The sequence below is a fragment of the Sapajus apella genome, unplaced genomic scaffold, assembly GCF_009761245.1.
Source record: "Sapajus apella isolate SASKATOON/1434 unplaced genomic scaffold, GSC_monkey_1.0 scaffold71, whole genome shotgun sequence".
Taxonomy (NCBI): domain Eukaryota; kingdom Metazoa; phylum Chordata; class Mammalia; order Primates; family Cebidae; genus Sapajus; species Sapajus apella.
The window spans coordinates 1767114-1790508 of record NW_022437011.1 but is presented as its reverse complement, the minus strand read 5'-3'; the positions used below and the strand labels follow the sequence as shown (position 1 = coordinate 1790508).

The window sequence follows — 23395 nt, the reverse complement described above, 5'->3', positions numbered from 1 at the left end:
AGTAAAAAAATAATTCTGACTTTTCTCAGCCATTTTTTTTCCCTCTGAATTATTTCCTGATTGATAATGATTTGTTTTTCTTTTGTTTAGCCTAGCATGCTAAACCAAGTCAATATTGACAGGGCCCTGGAGCTGAGGATGTCAAGAAAGATAAGATCCAACCTTGACCGAAGGAAGCCACATTTTACTAAGAGGAATTAGTCTGACACAGAGGCAAGGGTAATAAAAGATGAAGTAAGGAAAATACGTAAGAGACACAAGTTCCTTGGTGTGCCTTTCCAGGCCCTTCGAAATCTGACCTCTGTTCCCCTCTCTAGAATCTTCTCTTGTCAGTCTCCCCCTTAGTTTCTCACTCAGATTTGTTGGCTTATTCTAGTTCACCCCAATAAGCCATCTCTTTCCTGCAATCATCTCCCCTTTCTCTATTGCCCATACATAAGTTTCGGGGGCACATTTCTTGACTCCTTCCAGATTAAGTCAGAATCTCCAGAGAGGTCGCCTCCTCTCCTGCTGCCCTTCTCCTAACCACCACTCCTGCCTCTTTCCCCATGCAATCATGAGCTTCATGGAGACAAAGGCTATGCCTGTCTGGTCCACCACTGTAGCAAGTGTAACGTTTTGCCAATGCCGTCACAGATGATATCCTCCACAAAACATTTGTTTAAAAAAAAAAAGACAAAATCAAATGGAAGGTTGGGCATAGTGGCTCACACCTGTAATCCCAACACTTTGGGAGGCGGGGAGACTTAGTCTCTACTAAAAATACAAAAAATTAGCTGACTCACGCCTGCAATCCCAGCACTTTGGGAGGCCGAGACGGGTGGATCACGAGGTCAAGAGATCGAGACCATCCTGGTCAACATAGTGAAACCCCGTCTCTACTAAAAATACAAAAAATCAGCTGGGCATGGTGGCGCGTGCCTGTAATCCCAGCTACTCAGGAGGCTGAGGCAGGAGAATTGCCTGAACCCAGGAGGCGGAGGTTGCGGTGAGCCGAGATCGCGCCATTGCACTCCAGCCTGGGCAACAAGAGTGAAACTCTGTCTCAAAAAAAAAAAAAAAAAATTAGCTAAGTGTGGTGGCAGGCACCTGTAATCCCAGCTACTTGGGAAGGTGAGGCAGGAGAATTGCTTGAACTCAGGAGGCAGAGGTTGCAATGAGCCGAGATTGCACCACTGCACTGCAGCCTGGGTGACAGAGTGAGACTCTGTCTCAAAAAAAAAAAAAAAAAAAACAAATGGAATATGAAACAATATTCCATAAAAATTACAAGGAGAGAGAAATGATATTCAGCCAGAGAATAAAACTTAATAGAAATGACGGCATTTGAGGTTGTCATTGAAGGGCAGAGAGGATTTCAACATCTCTTTCCTACAATCTTCTCCCCTTTCTCTATGGCCCACACGTAAGTTTCACAGGAGATGATGGGGAACAGTGTAAGCAAAGGTGCTGAGGCCAATCAGGCACAGTGGTGAACTCCTGTAGTCCAGCTGATTGGCAGGCTGAGGCAGGAGTTTGGCTTGAGCCCACCAGGCTGAGGCTGCAATGAGCTATGATTGCACCACTGTACTACAGCCTGGGCAACAGGGTGAGACCCTCTCTTAAAAAAAAAAAAGACAAAACAACAACAACAAAACACCTGGCAAAGTGGCATTTTGATTATATTTATTGAAATACAACTTTAATGTCTGAATCTGATCGTGAAACTTTCGAGCTTTTGTATATTATATATTGTATATCTTGTGGTGGGGCAGGGGGGATAGATTCTGAGGCCAGAAAGCAAAGGGTGTGAATGTTAAAACTGAATAGGACCTTGACCTTGGAAATTACCTGGTTAACCCCGTCCCCATTTCCATTGGCACAGGTCTTTTCTCCTGTCACATGTTCACTTTGTTGAGGCTGCTTCCCAGCAGAGCAGTTAGATTCTAATGTATTCTAATGCTCTTTGGGTAGGGGGGAAAAAATCATGTGACTAAGACAGCAATAAAAAATGACTTACCTGAAATGCAAAAAAGTCCTCCGCCGGCGCATTCATGATGTTGCAAATCTGAGAGCCGTGAAGGGGAATAATGAAGGTGTGATTAGGCCAGAGAGAGCGCCCAGTGAAGCACTGCATACCATCTCCAATAACACCATGTCCTCACCCAAGGCATTCACATTCTTTTTATTAGATAGACATAGTTGAGAAAATTTGGAATTATCGACTGAGGCTACTAGATAGAAAGGTCACCCTATAAACATTTCTTTTTACAGTTTGCTCCACTCTTGAATCATTTTCAAACTTTGAAAAAGTTAAGGCTACACCTTGTGATGACTAGTAGCTGGAGAGTGTCCCATTTTGTTGTTCCCCTTTTCTTGCTTATTTGGGTTGTATCCATGGTCTTTAAGTTATAAATACCAGCCCAGCCAATGTGGTGAAACCCTGCTTCTACTGAAAATACAAAAATTAACCTGGGTGGCGGTACATGCCTGTAATCCCAGCACCCTGGATATTGAGGGGGGAGAATCACTTGAACCTGGGAGGCGGAGGCTGCAGTGAGCCGAGATCGAGCCACTGCACTATAGCCTGGGCGACAGTGTGAGACCCTGTCTCAAAAAAAAAAAAATTAATTTAATTAAATTAATATAAATAATGCTACTCTAAATATATTTGACTCAACTACATTTGGCTTCTGTTTTGTTTGTTTGGGCAGGTAGGAGTTTTTCCTTGGAGTATAAATCCCAAAGTAGAATAATGAATGAAAAGTGTTGTAGCTCTGGCTGTATATGGCTAGATTCCTCTCCTGAAAGTTGGACCAGTTGACCTACTGGTAAGGAATCAGATGACACTTATCTGATCTCCCCAGAGCACTATGGGGCCACTGTGTACGGTTATGTAGCATGTTGACTGTACATAAGCATCTGGCCTAGGGGAGACTGGGAGCTGAAATCCAGCCTGTGGTCAGCTTGCAGCACCATGACGCCGACCTTTCTCTAGTCATCCGTTGAGAAATGGTTCCTTCTAGTTCTCAAAAAGGCACCACCTCGACTTGCAGTAGCGTGCCTGACAACACAGGAGTGGGCTGTCTGTGGTCTCAGTGAGTGGGCTGTCCCTGCTCCTGTCCAAGGACTGACCGCTTACTGCACCAGCCTTCTGACCTCTCCTTCCACCAGTTCTATCAGTTGCCATCATTGTCTGCTGAGCTTAGAGCTCTTTGAGGGCTCTATCCTCTCATCTGTGAGCATGCTGGAGTCTCTCTCATGCTTGAAAATGAAATCCTTCCTGTATCCCTTGTGGTCCCCGTAGCAACCACCCAGGCATTCTCTTTCCTTTTGCATTCTTTCTCTTCTCATTATCCATCCACTACTCAGCAAACCACGTGCTGGTTCTGCTCCCAACTTGCCACCAAATCCATTTTCACGGGGGGCCACCAATAATCTCTTCAGTGCCAAACCCAATGGGGTTTTCAGTTCTTATCTCAGCAGTTCACTCTGCTGCATGTCATCATCTCTCTCCCTGCTGAAACTTTCTACTTCCTTGGTTTCCATGACACTGCCCTCTCCTAGGTCTCCAAACACCTCTGAACCTCCCTTCTGTTTCTCCATCACACACTCCTCTTTCTCCACCCACTCTGTAGAGGCCAACATCCTCCAGTATTGCACCCTGGGTCCACTGCCTATCTGCCTCTCCCTAGGTGGCTTCCTCTACACTCATAATTTCAAACACCATCTGGCTCTGATATCTTCCAAATCTCTGTTTCCAACACTCCTCTCTCTCCCCAGCATACGAACTGTCTCTTCATCTACCTGCTGGACATCTGCTCCTAAAAAATGTCACAGTTTCTTGTGTGACACTGAAACTTGCGTGTCTGAAACTGACTTCGTCATCTTACATCCAAGCCTGATGACAGCACTATCCATCCAGGCTAGAAGCCTGAAATTAGCTTTGACTCCTCTCTTCCCTGCTCTGCCTACAATCAGTCACAAAGCCCTGCCAGCCTCATCCTCTCAATATTAGACCTGACCCATTATTCCTTCCTTGTGTTCTTGCCTCTGTCAAAGTTGTTGTGAGTATTAAATTTAGGTAGTGCCTGACTCATTGTAAGCACCCAGTGGCTGTTAGCAAGAATCATAGCACTTTTGTTTTTTTGAGATGGAATTTCACTTTTGTTGCCCAGTCTGGAGTGCAATGACATAATCTTGGTTCACTTCAACCTCCGCCTCCTGCGTTCAAGGGATTCTCCTGCCTCAGCCTCCTGAGTAGCTGGGATTACAGACATGTGCCACCACACCCAGCTGATTTTGTATTTTTAGTAGAGACGGGATTTCTCCATGTTGGTCGGGCTGGCCTCAAACACCCGACCTCAGGTGATTCGCCCACCTCGGCCTCCCAAAGTGCTGGGATTACAGGCGTGAGCCACCATGCCCAGCCAAATGATAGTATTCTTTACTCAACCTGTCTTTGTTGAAATTCTCATCACCTCTTACTTGAATGATGCTCTGGTACTTTGCCTGCAGTCTTAGTCCTTCAGATCCACTTTCCAGGAAGCTGCTAGAGTCATCTTTCTTTCTTTTTATTTATTTCTTTTAAAGACAGGGTCTCTATCTGTTGCTCAGGCTAAAATGCAGTGGTGCAATTATAGCTCACTGCAGCCTGGAACTCCTGGGCTCAAGGGATACTCTTGTCTCAGCCTCTTGAGTAGCTGGACTGTGGGCTAATTTTTTGTAGAGACAGAGTCTTGCTGTGTTGCCCAGGCTAGTCTCAAACTCCTGGGGTCAAGTGATCCTCCTGGCTCAGCCTCCCAAATGTTGGGATTTGGATTACAGGTGGTAATCACCATGCCCTGCAAGAGTTATCTTTCTAAAATGAAAATTGACTATGTGACCTGTCACCTGTAGATTAAAGTCCCACCTTTTATGGATGAGCATGGTGGCTCACTTGAAACCAGGAGTTCAAGATCAGCCTGGCTAACATGGCAAAACCCCTTCTCTACTAAAAATACGACAAATAGCAGGGTGTGGTGGCGCATGACTGTAATCACAGCTATTCTGGAGGCTGAGACATGAGAATCGCTTGAACCAGGGAGGCAGAGGTTGCATGAGCCAAGATCACACCGCTGCATTCCAGCCTGGGCAACAGAGCAAAACACTGTCTCAAAAAAAAAAAAAAAAATATTCCACCTTTTAGGCAAGCCATCCAAGGCCTGCTGTAATTTAACCCCTTCCTCCCTCTTGAGCCTCATCTTTTGCTGTCTTCCTGTCTCAACTCTAATACTTCAGCCACACTTAACCACACACAGCACACTGCTCCAGGCCTCCATGCCCACATTGTTTGCCCATGTTCTTCCTTCCACCTGGAACCTACTTTTGTGACCCCAGCTGCCTAAGACATATTTATTTTATTTTACTTTATTTACTTATTTATTATTGAAATGGACTGTCACTTGTTGCCCAGGCTGGAGTGCAATGGTGTGATCTCGGCTCACTGCAACCTCTGCCTCCCAGTTTAAAGTGATTCTCCTGCCTCAGCCTCCCGAGTAGCTCGGATTACCAGCACTCGCCACCATGCCCAGCAAATTTTTGTATTTTTAGTAGAGATGAGGTTTTGCTATGTTGGCCAGGCTGGTCTTGAACTCCTGACCTCAGGTGATCCACCTGCCTTGGCTCCACAGAGTTCTGGGATTATAGGCATGAGCCACTGTGCCCAGCCAAGACTATGCACCTTTCCACCTAAGGATTATTTATCTGTGCCTTTGATATTTCCTCAAATGTCAATTCTCTGTTCATTCATTTAGACCAATTGCCAACTGAATTCAGAGAAACAAGAGAATCAGATTTTTTGAGAGCCACATTTGCCATTATCTTTTCCACCCTCTTGATCTGAAATCCTTCCACTCTTCCTACCACTTGATCCCAAACTCTCCCCCTTGAAAGTTGTATTACTTACCAGGCCATTTTGGGCAACATAAGTGGGGAGCCCGCTTACTAAAGCCCAGTGATCAGGAGGTGGATTCCTGTGAAGGCCAAAGAGAAATGGTGACTCTCAGTGCAGGGATGACTGGACTCAGGACTAAAATCTGGGCCTTTGCCCTCCCCCTGCTCTCAGGTGGCTCTCAGCGCCTACCCGTGACCACAACCAAAATGTCGGCCAACCATCTTAATGTCCAAATCTAGACATGGAGAAAAGGGTGGCAAATATAACATTTTACTGACTGCCCACCAAGTTTCACTCTCCAAGAAAAGAGACAACATTAATTCTACAGATAGTTACTGGCTGTGGAGCAAAAACCAGTATCATCACTTCCCCCATAAAGTTAGAAGCTACTAACACTATGTAGAGAGTGAAAAAATTCATCTATGAAGAATTCCTACCATGTACTAAGCACTAAGCTAAGTATATTTATCCCTCACAATACCATAACTTTGTGTATTATTACTTTTTGCTTGTTCATTGTGAGAACAAAACATGCACATAAACACACATTAAAAATGTCACCAATCATTAGAAAATGAACATTTATAAAGCCACATGGACATCAAGAACAGCATGGTCAGCTCCTTGGGAGCCCTTGACTTTCCCCCGCAATCATAACCTTCTCCCCAACCCCAAAGGTAACCATTACTCTGGAATTACGCTAAATTGCATTCTAGCTTTTTTGTAGAGTTTTACCTCCTAAGCACGTTTTCCTGTACCTGTTAGTTTAATTTTACCTGTTTTTCAACTTCATTTAGATGGAACCATACAATATATATTATTTTGTCTGGCTGCTTTTTCCTGTTGCTGTAATTCATCCATTTTACTGACTTACAGTTTTCCCTATACTATTGTGGTACAATTTGTCCACTCAACTGTCGGTGGACATCCCTCTTCCCCCCAGTTAGGGGCTAATATAAACAGTGCTGCTGTGAACATTGGTGTATATGTGCTCGCAATTCTACATGGTATATTTTCTACGAGTAGAAATACTGGGTCATAAGATGTTCATATCTTCAACTTTACTAGATTAAGGCCAAACTGTTTTCTAAAATGACTGTACCAATTTACATTCACATCAGTGATGCATTAGAGTTTCCTTTGTTCTACGTCTCTGTCAATATTTAGTATTTTCAGACTTTTAAATGATAGTCCTTCTGGTGAGGTCTAATGGCATCTCATCATAGTTTTCTGTCATGTTTCTCTACAAGATTAATAAAATGGAGTACCTTCCATAAATGTATTTGTCATTTGCATTGTTTTTTTTTTGTAAAGTTCCTCTGTTCATGTCTTTTACTCATTTTTTAAAATTACTTTTAAATTTACTTTTACTCATTTTTCTATAGTGTTTTCTTTTTATTGATTTGTAGGAGATCTTCATATGTTCTCTTTCTTTTTTTTCTCTTTAAAGAGACAGGGACTCACTCTGTCACTCAGGCTGGAATGCAGTAGCCAGACTCAACTGGTCTTGTGACCTCCCCTAGGAACTGACTCACTGCAAGAAGGCCGTTTCAATCCCCTGTGATTTCATCCTCAACCCAACCAATCAGTCAGTGTTCCCCACCCCCTAGCCTCCTGACCACCAAACTATCCTTGAAAAACCCTGGCCTCTAAATTCTCAGAGAGGTAGATTTGAGAATTATCTTTGGTTTTCTTGCTCAGCTGCCTTGAAATAATTAAACTCTTTGCTGCAACTCTTGCCGTTCTCTGTGTATTTATTGTTTTTCTGGGTGGTGGGCAAGAAGAACCTGTCAAACTGTACCATAGAGATGGTGGGGGGGGGGTCTCACTATGTTGCCCAGGCTGGTCTCAAACACCTGCCCTAAAGTGATCCTCTTACCTAGGCCTCCCAAAGCACTAGAATTACAGGCATGAGCCACTGTGCCTGGCCCTATATGTATTTTTGATATTATCCTTTGTCAGTTATTTGTGTTATGAATATATATTCTTGCACCGTGACTTGCCTTTTTACTCTTTATAGTAAGCAGTCCCCTAGATGACCCTCAGTGATTCTCACTTCCTTGTATAGTTCCCTCCAACTATGAATCAAAGCTGTTCTCTGTGACCAAAAGAATATGGTGGAGATGAATGTGTTATTTTGAAACCAGATTATGAAAGGCATTGTAGCTTTCACCTGCTTGCTCTGGGGAAGTCAGCCACCAGGCCATGAAGTAACTCAAGTAGCCCTCTGTAGAGGCCTATGTGAAAAGGAACTGAGGCCTCCTGCCAGCAGCCAGCATCAACTTGCCAGCCATGTGAATAAGTTATTTATTATTATATATTATTTTCCTCCAATTCCAGGAAAGCCTTCAGAAGACTGCAGCCCACACTCATATTTGACCTCAACCTCATGAACTACCTCAAGCTAAAACTGCTCGGTTAAGCCACACTTGAATTCCTGACACACAGAATAAAGAATTATAAATAATAAAAAGAGGCTGGGTGCAATAGCTCACACCTGTAATCCCAGCACTTTAGGAGACCCAGGTGGGCAGATCACCTAAGATCAGGAGTTCAAGACCAGCCTGGCCAACATGGTGAAACCCCGTCTCGACTAAAAAAAAAAAAAAAATACAAAAATTAGCCAGTCATGGTAGCGGGTGCCTATATTCCCAGCTACTAGGGAGGCTGAAGCAGGAGAATCACTTGAACCCAGGAGGCAGAGGTTGCAGTGAGCCAGGATCATGCCACTGCACTCCAGCCTGGGTGACGACAGCAAAACTCCATCTCAATAATAATAATAAAGAGAAATAATAAATCTTTACTGATATTTTAAGCCACTAACTTTTGGGACAGTGTGTTATGTAGAAATAGATGAACTAATACACTCTCAAATGGTATATTTTGATATAAATAGTTCTTGTTCTTAATGTGGTCAAATATATCAATATTTTTGTTTATTCGTTTTGAAGTTTTATTTAAAATTTTTTTATTCCAAGGTCATAAAGTTATTTTATGTTATTTATTTATTTATTTATTTATTTTGAGATGGAGTCTTGCTCTGTTACCCAGGCTGGAGTGCAGTGGCATACTCTTGGCTCACTGCAACCTCCGCCTCCTGGGTTCAAGTGATTCTCTTTCCTCAGCCTCCCAAGTAGCTGGGATTACAGGTGCCTGCCACTACCCCTGGATAATTTTTGTATTTTTAGTAGAGACAGGGTTTCACTATGTTGGCCAAGCTGGTCTCAAACTCCTGACCTCTGGTGATCCACCCGCCTCAGCCTCCCAAAGTGTCGGGATTACAGGCATGAGCCACTGCACCTGGCCATGTAATTTACTTTTGAGGGAGAAATCACATTTCTTTTTTTTCCATATTGGTACCCATTTAAACAAGCATAATTTATTTGAAAGACAATTTGTTCTTCCATTGCGTTAAAATGGCACCTTTGTCCTAAATGAAATGGTTATATACGTGTGAGTCTGTTCCTGGCTTTTTGTTCTGTTCCCTGGATATATTCCCAGGCTGGTCTCAAACTCCTGAGCTCAGGTGATCCACCTGCCTCAGCCTGCCAAAGTGTGAGGCTGGTGTGAGCCATCACATCTGGCCTAAAATTCTCTGTAGAAGATTAAGAACATTTTCCTCTGTAATGATGATTATGTCATTTTTCTCTTAATGGCAAATTATATAGGTTGATTTTTCTAATGTTAAACCAAGTCTGCATTCCTGGAATAAATTCAACTGGGTAATTATGTGCAATCTTTTACATATTATTAGTCATTATTTGCTAGAATTTCAGAAATGTCAAAGAGTAGAAAACTGCATCTTAAAATCAATGAAAGGTGATGTATTTCTTTCTTGTGCAGCCTGGCAATCTTTGTCATTTAACTGGAACATCTAGTTGATTTATATATTTTTTTAATTATTGGCCAGTGCATCAGCTCATGCCTATAATACCAGCACTTTGGGAGGTTAAGGTGGGAGGATTGCTTGAGCTCAGGAGTTTGAAGAGGCCAGCCTGGGCAACACAGTGAGACCCCATCTCTACTACCAAAAAAAAAAGAAAAGAATTATTAGCAAGGTACGGTGGCTCACGCTTGTAATCCCAGCACTTGGGGAGACAGAGGAGGGAGGATCACTTGAACCCAGAAGTTTGAAATCACCCTGGCAACATAGTGAGACCCTTTCTCTATAAAACACTTACTAAATAAATTCAAATAATTGATATATTTGAATTTGAATTTCACCTTAATATGTACATTTTGTTTTCCTGTCTGCTCTGTGTTCTTCTCTCCTTCTTTTTCTCTCTTTTTTAGTGAAAGGGTCTCACTATGTTGCCCAGGTTGGAGTACAGTGGCTATTCACAGGTGCAATCATAGCTCACTGCAGCCTCAAACTCCTGGGCTCAAACAATCCTCCTGCCTCAGCCTCCCGAGTAGCTGGGACTACAGACAGTGCATCCACATCCAGCATCTCTGTTCTTTTATTTTGAACTTTTATTTTGCCTTTCTTTGTTTTGATTAGTCATTCATTTACTGCTCAATGTTCCCCTCTGTTAGTGTGGCTGGCATATACTGTGATAGCCATTCCAGTGCTTACAGATATCTGGCTGTCTATCCTGGGCACAAGGTCAGATTGCATTCCCTAACCACTCAAGTAAAGTGTGGTCATGTAACTAGCTTTGGCCAATAAAATGTGAGTAGAAGTGCTGTGTGTCACCTCCAGATGGAGATTTTAAGAGCCAATGTGTGTTTTTCCTTTCTTCCCTGTGGCAGTCTATCTTGCAAGTTTCAAAATGTGGCTTCTTTATCAGCCTTGGTTCCTGCATGACTACAACCCACACGCCATTCTTCCAACCACACCTGCTGGTTGCAATGCACACATAGTGGGATGGTGAAATAAACTTCAGTTCTTTATATCACTCAGGTCTCAAGGTCTTGTTACAAAAGCAGAACCTAGTCTATCTTGGCTGAAACAAAGATTTGTGTCAAAAACAGGGTGCTGTCATACAAAAAACCTAAAATGAGAGACAGGTTAGGGACGGGGTGGTAGGCAGCCTCTGAGTGTTACCAGAGACTAGTAGGCTGTGATGCCGGTCAAGCAGAGACAAACTCAGAAAATTGTGACCTGTGACCATTTAAGAGACAGATAATGAGTTCATCAGACTGTGGCTCTAAAAAGGGGCTAGAAAACAGAATTGTTGAAGAGTATTTGAATTTGAATTTCACCTTAATGTGCACATTTTATAAGGTAGAAAACAAAAAAGAAAAGATGTGCTTTAAAAGAGAATAAGGGAATCAGTCTGGGTGCGGTGGCTCACACCAGTAATCCCAGCACGTTGGGAGGCCAACATGGGTGAATCACTTGAGGTTAGGAGTTCGAGACCAGCCTTGTCAACATGGTGAAATCCCGTCTCTACTAAAAATACACAAATTAGCTGTGTGTGATGGTGCTCGCCTGTAATCCCAGATACTCGGGAGGCTGAGGCAGGAGAATCGCTTGAACCTGGGAGGTGAAAGTTGTAGTAAGCTGAGATTGGGCCATTGTGCTCCAGCCTGGGAGACAGAGCTAGACTCCATCTCAAAAAAAAAAAAAAAAAAAAAAAGAGAGAGAGAGAGAGAGACAGAGAATAGAATAAGGGAATCAGTCTTTATGCAGGCAGGAATAATAAAGAAATAGAGATAACCTAGAAATTGAGGAACTTGAGGCAACTACTCATCCTCACCAGTAAGAGATAACCCTGAGAACTTGTTTATTTGGGTGACGGGATTATTACAGTTTGGTCTCATGCCCAAATTGAATGGCCTATCGCACTCACTTTTTGAGGATTAAGGTGGCATACAGTAAATCCCTTCTGTTGGACAAAATTGCTGTGGGAGACGAGACTAAAGGTGTGGCCCTCCCACAGAACCTAATTACAGCTTTAAGGCTTCAGCAATTAAGTTGAGAAAGAGCCATGTCTCAAGACAGAACCATGAATATGGCTCTTAGCACATGGAAAGGATTCAGAGAAGAAGGTAACTAGGTTTTTGAGAATCATCTACTGACCCAAGAAAGTATAAGCCTATATTTAAAAAGTTTGCAACTGTTCAAATCTTCGAATGGTTGTTGAATCCCAGCTACATAGACGCAGCAGTGAGAGCATTCTTTCCTTTTCTTTTCACGGTCCTCCTCGGTCACACATGAGAGCACATTGACAACAGCCTTTCCATGGGGGCTGAGTCAGTTCCTTTGCAGCTTCCTGCTTTTGCTTTGCCTCCTTCATATACTGGAAGAGTAACACTGCAGAAAACAGTTGAAAATCCCTGATTTCATCCCAGTCTCATTCTATACATGGGACCCTGAGGTCCAGACAAACCACTTATTGGCACTGGATATGAGACAGGAACTCAGAGCACCTGACTCACATTCTGGCCAACTGTGGCCCTCATCAAGGCTCTGATCAAGCCTTTCCCCTACTTGGGGCTCACTGCCCACCCTCTGAGTCTCTCTACCATCTCATGCTGCCTCCTTCCCACTCTCCCTGCCTCTAACAAACTGTGGGGCCTCATTGGATTCGGTCAGTGTTGATCTTGGAATGAGTATCTTTTGGAATTTGATAACGTACCTGCAGTTTTCCGTGTTTTGTGATGTGTTAAAATAAAGGCTACAGGAGGCCCTTGTTTTGGACGAAGCTCTACCCTAAGCTGCAACAAATCAGACTAAAAATCAACACGGAGTCACCCATGATAACGCTCCACCTCACCAAACCTAAACTAAGTTGTTTTCTGATCCTCTTAGCAATCGGGAGAGAGGTAAAAGCCAATTTCCCAAAAAGACTAGTTCCAGTCCTTAATAGGCATGATAATGAAGTCCCTTTGCTTTAATCCTTACACCAAAAAAAAAAAAAAAAAAAAAAAAAGGTAGCAGTAACCTGATATTAGTTAATCAGTTAGTTTTCATTGTTCCATCTCCCTCTCCCACCTTATAAAAGTGTCTTAAAAATGACTCCCATGTTCCTTGATCTTCGCTTGGCTTTCTTCAGCCCTTCTCTGTCTATAAAGCCAACCTTATCAGAACACTTATGGAATGACATGTTGCCCAATTCCAGAATCACCAATAAAACCAACTGAGATCTTAAACCTGAATTTGTTATAATTTTGTCTTGTGACAGGTGAAACTTACGGGATTACTTTGATGTCTTCTTTGCCATGTAGGATGTAGTCAATGACCTTGTAAAAGTTAATTTCCTGGCAAAAGAAAGAAAAATTATACCTTTTTTTTAAGAAAGGGTCTTGCTTTGTTGCCCAGGCTGGAGTGCAATGGCATGATCTCGGCTCACTGCAACCTCCACCTCCCAGGTTCAAGCAATTATTCTGCCTCAGCCTCCTGAGTAGCTGGGATTATAGGCGCACACCACCACACCCAGCTAATTTTTGTAGTTGTTTTAGTAGAGAGTGGGAGGGTTTCACCATATTGGCCAGGCTGGTCTCAAACTCCTGACCTCGTGATCCACCTGCCTTGGCCTCCCAAAGTGCTGGAATCACAGGCATGAGCCACTGCACCCAGCCAAAAAATTGTACCTTTAAGAGTCAAATAGAAGTTCAACAGGAGTAAGTTCCTGAAATAGACTGTTTTTTTACCATCATATGCCCTGTGGTTTTTGTTGTTGTTTTAAGAAATTGATGTTTTTATTGATATATAGTAGTTGTACATATTTTGCCCCATGATTTTCAGAAAGCGTCAAGCCTGGCCATAACTCCCTCCAAGGATGTGCCTGGGCTGCCTTCTGGTGCTCCCTCTCCTCTGCTGATTCTTAGGATTCAGCATGCCCCACCTTGGAGCCAGCTCACAGTGACCAGGCAGAGTTTGGAATCTGAGGCTGGGAAGAGGGATAGGAAATTCTCCAAGAGGATCTGGAGGTTGAGTGTGTGAAAGTTGATCACACAAATTGGGACATTTTTGTCATACCCAAGTGAAAGGGAGTGGAGAAGCCAGGGGGCAAAAAAGTACTCAGGACACATAGCTTTGTTCCCAGAGCATAATTCTCTGCATGCCTGGCGCTTACACTACCTGCTGTAACTCAAAACCAGTTTTATCTGATAGTTGCTGATACAACTTGCTGCAGCTCTAAGATTAATTTTACCCACTGTCATCACTCATCAGTCAAAACTTTCCAGCTCCCTAGACCCTTACTACTGTCGATGAACTTTCTCAAAGAGTAATATTTCTCTTTTTTCTTTAGACACAGGATCTTGTTCTATCACCCAGGCTGCAGTGCAGTGGTGCAATCATGGCTCATTGCAGCCTCGAATTCCTGAGCCCACGTCATCCTCCTGCCTTGGGCTTCCGGAAGCACTGGGATGACAGGCATGAGTCACCATGCCCAGCCTCATTTCTCTTTTTTATAAAACCTTCTACCTTCTCTTTGTTCCTTGGACATACGAAGACTACTTAGTCTGCGTGTATGCCCCAAATTTGTAAGTCTTCCTTTGCCCCAAAACATTAAATTTAGAGATTCATCTCTGAATTTTAATTTTGACTTTGATAAGTGCAGGAAGAAAGAGATAAAGAAGCTGCCAGAATCTAGGGAGCTGGGGAAGTGGTCAGGTGGCTCCCATCCCATTTAAAATCAGAGCCAATCAGCCATCCTCCATGCAGGGTACATCTCTGTGGTATGGCCCCCCTTCTCCTTCATGCCTACACTCAGCTGTTCTCTTCGCTGTGTCAACACTTCAGATCTACCTTCTCAATCATGCTTCATGCCTCCAAACTAACTTTCTACCTCTTCCATCCCTCCCACCTCCTTGCATCATTAAAATTCCCATTCTCTTAAGGTAGGTCTCTTCAATTACATTGCTCTCTAGCATGCAATTGGATGTTGGCGTGTGGCTCCGTTCCCCTAGCTCTCCAGGGGAGACTCTATTACCTTTTCCTTAGGTCCTCTGTTTGCCCAAGTGTGATGAGCAACTGTTTTACAAATGAGAAAGCTGAGATGCAGAGAGAGGAAAGGACTCACCTGTAGCAAGACAGTGAACCCAAATCAGAACCTGGATCCTTAACTCCCAGCTCAGTGCTCCTCCTCTATGTCACTTCAGGTTAACAGCTTAGTGTTTTACTGTCTGCATCATTGTCACCTTGAACAGGGTTGCTCAGAGTGTAATCCCTGGACCAGTGCCAGTCTGCAAACTCTTTACTATTCCAGGAGAAGATAAAACCAGAACTGTATATATATATGTATATGTGTATATATATATATATATATATTTTTTTTTTTTGAGTTGGAGTCTTGCTCTGTCCCCAGGCTGGAGTACAAGTGCAGTGGCATGATGCAAGGTTTATATTTTGTCTGTATTTATACGATTTTGTTTTTCTAGGAATATATTTTACACTTGATCTTAGCCAAAAGGCCGAGAAGCGACCTAGGAATATATTTATCATATTTTTAGAAGTAGCAATCAAAACATATTGGAGGAGTGACTCACTCTCTTGAGTACATCCGTACTCCCCTTTCTTGAGTGTGTTTCTCACTTAAAAAAAAAAAAAAGAAAATTTTATTTAAAAAGAAAAAACAAACTATTCCTTGACTACAGGTATTTTGAGAAGTACCTCCTTAGAGATTTCAGTGCAGATACCTGAGCTCCACCCCAAGCCTCCTGACTCAGAACCTCCACAGACAGGAATTCCTGAACCAGTTAAGGATGTCTGAAGGCCTGTTTGGTTGACAGGCAATCAGCAAAGGTGACCTTCCAACTCATAAGGGAGAGGCTCTGCTGTTCAAAGCCTCCTAGCAGTGTGGCAGCTGCACTGACTGAACACTTCCGGGAGGCAAGCTCTGCCTAAACGAAACGCAGAAGCTAAAGCCGCTCCAATTGCGTAGGCTACCCCCAGGGGTAGTGAGCTCCCTAAAATAGGAAGCATTCAAGTGGAAACTAGATGAACCCTGAAGCATGATAAATGACATGGAGCTGAAACTAGACCTCGAGTGAGTCTCGGTTCTACTCTGTGTGTTCTGTGGGCCTCAGTTTCTCTGGCTGTGAAATGAGATCAGTGGTATGTGTTTGCTGCTGCTGTTGAGTAGCAGCTGTCTTTCCCCAAGAAAAGCATGGAAACTAATCATATAAAACTGTCCTAATGGAATCAGGGCCGGGCATAGAGAGGCCCTGCAGCTTTGCCCTCTCTCACTCCCTTTCCTGTCCTCTTCCTTTTCCATTAACCCCTGGTCAAGGCAGCTACTGTGGAACTCTAAGGTTCTAAGGACAATGGGGAGAAATAAAATTATATTAGGTAATCCATAAAGTCCCTCCCAGCTACGATTCTAAGATTACAATTAGTTAGCCATAACTCTCAAAGATCAAAATAGACATATTCTTTGACTTACATGTGGTAATGGATCCTAGAGATATACTCCCAAATGTGGGTAAAAGCATTCTTTGCCCCATCTGGGGGGTCTTAGCTAGACTGCTTTAAAAAGTCTAGAGAAGGGCCACTGCACTCCAGCGTGGGCAACAGAGAGTCCATCTCAAAAAAAGAAATGGACATTTTTTTTGGAATCCTACAAGAGAATCAATTTTCTTTCCCAAAAGTAACAAAAAGATCAGTGTACGTTGGGTAACTAGGCTTTTTTTCCCCAACACACTGTAGCTCAGTCAAGTCGTCTTTAAGGCCATATTCACCAGCCTCCGGAAAGTCACACCTGTAATCCCAGCACTTTGGGAGGCCAATGTGGTTGGATCACGAGGTCAGGAGGCTGAGACCAGCCTGGCCAATATGGTAAAACCCCGTCTTTACTAAAAATACAAAAATTAGCTGGGTGTGGTGGCATGCGCCTCTAGTCCCAGCTACTCGAGAGGCTGAGGCAGGAGAATTGCTTGAACCTGGGAGGTGGAGATTGCAGTGAGCCGAGATAGCGTCACTGCACTCAAGCCTGGAGACAGAATGAGACTCTGTCTCAAAAAAAAAAAAAAAGTCTGGAGATGATGTAAGGTCTCTTATTAGGAGTTAGTGGTACAGTGGATACCATGTTTCCAGAGTGAGATCACTGCACCTGTGCTGCTAGGGAAACATGACAAAATATACAGTTAAGTGGAAAAAACAAGGCACAAAATAGAATCATAGCATTAGTAGAGGGTGGTGGTGATGGTGGAATGTGTATACTTCTCCATGAATATCTGGATATACATAAACATTCCTGGAAAGAGAGTTTGCTAACAGCAGTTGCTTTGCAGAGGCAGACCCAGAGGAAGTGGGGGCTTGATTTCGTATGGAGTGAGCTTTTCCCTGTGCTCATGTATTAGTTTTTCAACATACAAACAAATTTTCTTTTTTCATATTTTAAATTTTGCTTTATTTTATTTATTTATTTACATTTTTTGAGACAGAGTCTCATTCTGTCACCCAGGCTGGAATGCAGTAGCACAATCTCGGCTCACTGGAGCCTCAGTTTCCCAGGCTCAATCCTCCTATCTCAGCTTCCTGAGTAGCTGGTACTACAGGCACGTGTCACCACACCAGGCTACTTTTTAAAAAAAACTTTTTTAGGTGGAGTTTCACTCTTGTTGCCCAGGCTGGAGTACAATGGCGTGATCTCAGCTCACTGCAATCTCCCCCTCCCAAGTTTAAGCGATTCTCCTGCCTCAGCCTGCCTAGTAGCTGGGATTATAGATGCCCACCACCACACCTGGCTAATTGTATTTTTAGCAGAGGTGAGGTTTCACTGTGTTGGCCAAACTGGTCTTGAACTCCTAACCCCAGGCAATCCACCTGTCTCAGCCTCCCAAAATGCTGGGATTACAGGCATGAGCCACTGTACCCAGGCTATTTATTTATTTAATTAGAGACAAGGTCTAGCTTTGTGCCCAGGCTGGTTTTGAACTCCTGCCCTTAAGTGATCCTTCAGCCTCAGCCTCCCAAAGTTCTGGGATTACAAAGTTTCTTAATTCTGGCAAAACAAATTTTCTTAAAAATATTTTTAAATAGTCAAGTTGTACCTTATAAACAGTTCTAGAAAGCAAAGGTGGCGACATTATCCCCTAGGAGTTAAGTTTCTGCCTGGGAGGGGTAGGAGGCACAGTTCCAGGACCTTCTTAACATCTTTGTCTTGCCTTAGGGCCACCTATCTTTGGGCCTGTGCTGCTCACTGTACTCCCGGCAGGCCCCAGGCTTCCTGGGCCTGGCTGCTGGATTTCCCTGGGAAACCCAGGGATTCCCACGAGACTCTTTAGAAAGGTTAGGGATGGATATTTTTAGGCCGGGTGCAGTTGCTTATGCCTGTAATCCCAGCACTTTGGGAGGCCGAGGCAGGCAGATCACTTGAAGTCAGGGGTCTGAGACCAGCCCAGTCAACATGGTGAAACCCTGTCTCCACTTAAAATACAAAAATTAGCCAGGTGTAGTGATGGGTGCCTATAATCCCAGCTACTCGGGAAGCTGAGGCAGGAGAATTGCTTGAACCCAGGAGGTGGAGGTTGCAGTGAGCTGAGATCACACCACTGCACTCCAGTCTGGGCAACAGAGAGTCCTTTTCAAAAAAAGAAACGGACATTTTTTTTTTTTTTGGAATCCCACAGGAGAATCCATTTTCTTTCCCAAAAGCAACAAAAAGATCAGTGTACTTTGGATAACTAGGCTTTTTGGTTTTTTTCCACACACTGTAGCTCAGTCAAGTTGTTTTTAAGGCCATATTCATGTACAAATTCACCAGCCTCCACAAAGTCAAAACTGAGCCATCAAGAGTACCTTTGTTACCTTCTGCCTGAGCAGCTGCCACAGGGGCTTTGAAAGAGCCACAAATATCAATGGAAATATACCACTTTTTAAAAGACTGCTATTTTTTTTCATGAAGCCTAATTAGCCTGTATAACTTTTAAATACTTAAAACATACAGACACCATTTTATTTTTAAAAGGAGATGAAGCAAGATGTAGCTGACATTGTGAGGCTTTAGACCTAACATTTCGGAATATCAGTTGGTTGGAATTCAGACAAAAGCTGTATTTCTAAGTAAATGTGGCAGATAGAGCCTGAGAGGGATGTTAGAAGGCAGAGGGAATGTTAAAGGGCCAAACTTTAGGCCAGGTGTGGTGGCTTCCGCTTGCCAGCCCGGCACTTTGGGAGGCCAAGGCAGGAGGATCACTTGAGGCTGGGAGTTCAAGACCAGCCTGGGCAATATAGCAAGACCTCATCTCTATATAAAAAATATAAATGGCTGGGCGCGGTGGCTCACGCCTGTAATCCCAGCACTTTGGGAGGCCGAGGCGGGTGGATCACGAGGTCAAGAGATCGAGACCATCCTGGTCAACATGGTGAAACCCCGTCTCTACTAAAACTACAAAAAATTAGCTGGGCATGGTGGCGCGTGCCTGTAATCCCAGCTACTCAGGAGGCTGAGGCAGGAGAATTGCCTGAACCCAGGAGGCGGAGGTTGCGGTGAGCCGAGATCGCACCATTGCACTCCAGCCTGGGTAACAAGAGCGAAACTCCAGCTCAAAAAATAAATAAATAAATAAATAAATAAAAACAAATAAAATAAAATGCTGGAATTGAATGAGACCAGAGGTCAGAAACTAAAATGCCTAGAGAGGTCTGATAAAAACAAAAGAGAGCAGAGCGCAGGTGTACATAGAGAGAGTGGTGGGGGCTGGGAACACTGGCTCATGCCTGCAATCCCAGCACTTTGGGAGGCCAAGGTGGGTGGATCACCTGAGGTCAGGAGAGCAAGACAAGCCTGGCCAACATGGTGAAAGCCCCATCTCTACTAAAAATACAAAAATTAGCCAGGAGTGGTGGCAGGTGCCTATAATCCCAGCTACTTGGGAGGCTGTGGCAGGACAACCACTTGAACCCAGGAAACAGAGGTTGCAGTGAGCCGAGATTGTGCCATTGCACTCTAGCCTGGGTGACAAGAGCAAAACTCCATCTCAAAAAGAGAGAGTGGTGAGGACGGTGGCGAACTAGAGAGCGCAGGCCACATCCCAAGGAGACAGCTGTAACTCAGCTCCAATCAAATTTGCCCTGCTGGATTGTGGGTCCAGTTTTGATTAGTCATCCATCTTTTCAAAAGAAACAGAGAATTCAGATATTTATGGGAAAGACTTTGATTTTTAAGGGTTAGCCACCAATTTCCCAGCACTTTGGGTGGCCAAGGCAGGAGGATCACTTGAGCACAGGTGGTCAAGACCAGCCTAGGCAACACACCAAGACCCTATCTAAGAGAGAAAGAGAGAAGAGAGAGAGAGAGGAAAGAGAGAGAAGAAAAAAAGAAAGAAAAAATACAAGAGAAAAAGATAGAAAACAAAAATTTTAAAACCTATGTAGCCAAGCAAGTGCATCTATCAACTAGAATGGGCTTTCTGGCTACCAATGTGTACATTATAGACCAGATATAAAGGTTTTCTCAGCTCATGTTGTCTGTAACTCTAAATTCCTGCAAGGCGAAGCCTTGAGTACGTTCCTTGACCTTTCTGGGTCCCTTTCCTCAGCTGTGGAATGAGGATGTTGGTCCCTGTTTGGTCTACCCCACAGGTTACTGTGAAATCCCAGTAAGATAGTAAACATTTTGCTTCTTGTTAGTATAGAAGGAAGGAAGGAAGGAAGGAAGGAAGGTAGGTAAGAAATAGGTAGGAAGGAAGGCAGGAACTTTGCAGATAATAGGACGTGGCAATTATGAGGAATTATTGTTGTTTTTTACTTTTTTTCTCTGTTGTTTTATTTTACTTTTAGCGCCTGTCTGCTGTTGAACATGAGGGATTATTTTAACTTCAAGGGAGATAACCTAACCCAAAGACAAATACCTATATGATAAAAAAAAATACCCTTCAACAGAGTTTACTGTGTCTTGCATTTGAATATATAAACATCAGATCATATTGAAAAGGCCAGAGAGAACTTACTCTTCCATCCGGAGTCCTGGGACCAGAATAAGGTGGAACTTCACCCATGAGAACCGGCCACACATCAAAAAATTCCTAGGGATGAAAAAAAACAATAATTACATGTTTTGAAAAGAGATCAAGACAAGGAGATTAAGAAGTCCCACCTATATGAGTCAGCTAACACTGAAATTTAGAAAGTGAGACGAGCTCATGAAAACTAAACTTGGAAAGGCAGTAAGATTCACCACAGTTAGAAAATATCACATTTGCCCTTCAAAATATTGCTGACTGGGCCTGTCTAGTCATTAGCCAAAAACATGGGAGCTGAATTGGGGCACCCTCACTGTTATTGGACATGAGAGGGAAAGTAGGGTCTCTATGACTAAGAAATGTACCGTAAGACCATGCTAAACACATCCTCAAAGGTTTCGCTAAAACAATGTTCCAAGCAGTATCATTTATAGTAGTGAAAAATTATAAACAAACTAAGTGCCCAACAAGAAAGGACTTACTAAATCAAATGGTGTATCTATTAACAACGATGTCACAGATGTGTGTGTGCTGATTGAAAAGATGCCCATTCTCCACTGACAAGTGAAACATGTGAGAGGCAACAAAGAATATATCACGTGACCCTAATGTTCGAATGTTCGATTATACATAGAAAATGTTGTGAATATATTTACAACAAAGCTTTTTTTTTTTTTTTTTTTACGGAAAAAGGGTTTTGCTTTTTGCCCAGGGTGGAGTGCAGCAGCTCTATCTCAGCTCACTGCGTCCTTCATCCCCTGGGTTCAAGTGATACTCCTGGCTCAGTCTCCTGAGTAGCTGGGATTACAGGCGTGTGCCATCATATTCAGCTAATTTTTGTATTTTTAGTAAAGATGTGCTTTCACCATGTTGGCCAGGCTGATCTCGAACTACAGACCCCAGGTGATCCGCCTACCTTGGCATCCCAAAGTGCTGGGGTTACAGGTGTGAGCCACCACACCTGGCCCACAACTAAGTATTAACAAGTGGTTTTCTCTGAGTGATTGGAGTCAGGCTGTAATTTATTTAGGAATTTTTTATAATAAACTTTATTGCTTTTGTAATAAGGGAAAAATATTTTCGCAAATGAGAAAGAAAGAAAATCATGCTAAATATGGACAATAGACCTATATCTGGGATCCAATAAGAAAGGCTGACACCTGTAAGACAAGTGGCTGATAAAGCAAAACATGCAGGTGCCTTAGCCTGAGGCCGTCTCTGTTCTTCCAATTCCCATGTACGAATGAGTTCCTACAAAACAAACTGCAACCTCAGTAGGCAAACAAACCAAAACCCAATTTAGGAGTATATTACTCTAACAAGTTGGTCGAGTTTCAACCAATCACAGGCAGCCCAGCTGATCCAATGGTACCCAAATGAGGCAAATGCCCTACTGTAGCTAATCCGAATCATGTTGTTTCTAGATTTTACTTCCATGTTCAGCTATAAAAGCTCACTGGCCATGTCATGCAGCAGAATTCTTTGAACCTCTTCTGGTTTTGAGGGTTGCCCAATTCATGAATTGTTCTTTGCTCAAATAAACTCTTTTGAATTTGTTTTGTCTAAAACTGGCCAAGACTGGGTGTGGTGGCTCAGGCCAAGGTGGGTGGATCACTTGAGCCCAGGAGTTTGACACCATCCTGAGCAACATGGCAAAACTCCGTCTCTACCAAAAATACAAAAATTAGCCAGGCGTGGTGGTGTGTGCCTGTAATCCCAGCTACTCAGGAGGCTGAGGCAGGAGAATCGCTTGAACCCGAGAGGGGGAGGTTGCAATGAGTTAAGTTCGCACCACTGAACTCCAGCCTGGGTGACAAAGTGAGATCCTGTCTCAAATGAATAGATAAATAACATAGATAAATAAAAGTAACCAAGACACAGGCAGAGGGAAGAGGAAAAAGAGCCAGTAAAGGAGCTGCATAATCATGAAGCCTCAGGAAAGGCCAACTGCGAACCACACGGGCTCTTCCCCACTACTTCTTCGTGGGTTTCCTTTGCGAATAGAGCTGCAAAGCTTGTGTGGAGTCAAGTCCGGGCCTGGCAGAGGAGCGTCCATCCTCCAGTGCCCTCTCTGTCCATTCATCTGTTACTATACAGGGACAAACTGTGATCCGTCAGCACGGGGTTTCTGTGGGTAGGATGCCAAGCCCTCCTCGTTCCTCTCATTTGAACATGTTTTCCACGGTGGTTTGCTTATTCTGATACCAGAGGAGCAGAAGGGAAGCCACATGAAATGCAGAGTCCACATCTTTGCCCTTCTCCCCACTTGAGCTCTTTTTCTAGGCTACCAACGACAGGAAGAAATTTAATTCTAGATGAAAATTTAGAAAAAAAAAATTTAATCGGGCCGGGCGCGGTGGCTCAAGCCTGTAATCCCAGCACTTTGGGAGGCCGAGGTGGGTGGATCACAAGGTCAACAGATCGAGACCATCCTGGTCAACACGGTGAAACCCCATCTCTACTAAAACTACAAAACATTAGCTGGGCATGGTGGCGCGTGTCTGTAATCCCAGCTACTCAGGAGGCTGAGGCAGGAGAATTGCCTGAACCCAGGAGGCGGAGGTTGCGGTGAGCCGAGATCGCGCCATTGCACTCCAGCCTGGGTAACGAGAGCGAAACTCC

At 43.6% G+C, this 23395-nt stretch overlaps 1 protein-coding gene across 2 annotated transcripts in view; it reads right to left on the bottom strand.

The window, feature by feature from the left end:
• The window catches only part of PDE6A (phosphodiesterase 6A), an 89428-nt gene that overhangs the window by 41894 nt on the left and 24139 nt on the right, over positions 1-23395 (bottom strand). For both annotated transcript variants that reach the window (XM_032250254.1, XM_032250253.1), the window contains exons 5-8: positions 20762-20836; positions 13056-13120; positions 5927-5993; positions 2000-2047 (exon numbers count right to left, since the gene is read on the bottom strand). In XM_032250254.1, coding sequence (XP_032106145.1) covers positions 2000-2047; positions 5927-5993; positions 13056-13120; positions 20762-20836 — 255 coding nt within the window. The remainder of the gene's footprint in view (positions 1-1999; positions 2048-5926; positions 5994-13055; positions 13121-20761; positions 20837-23395) is intronic.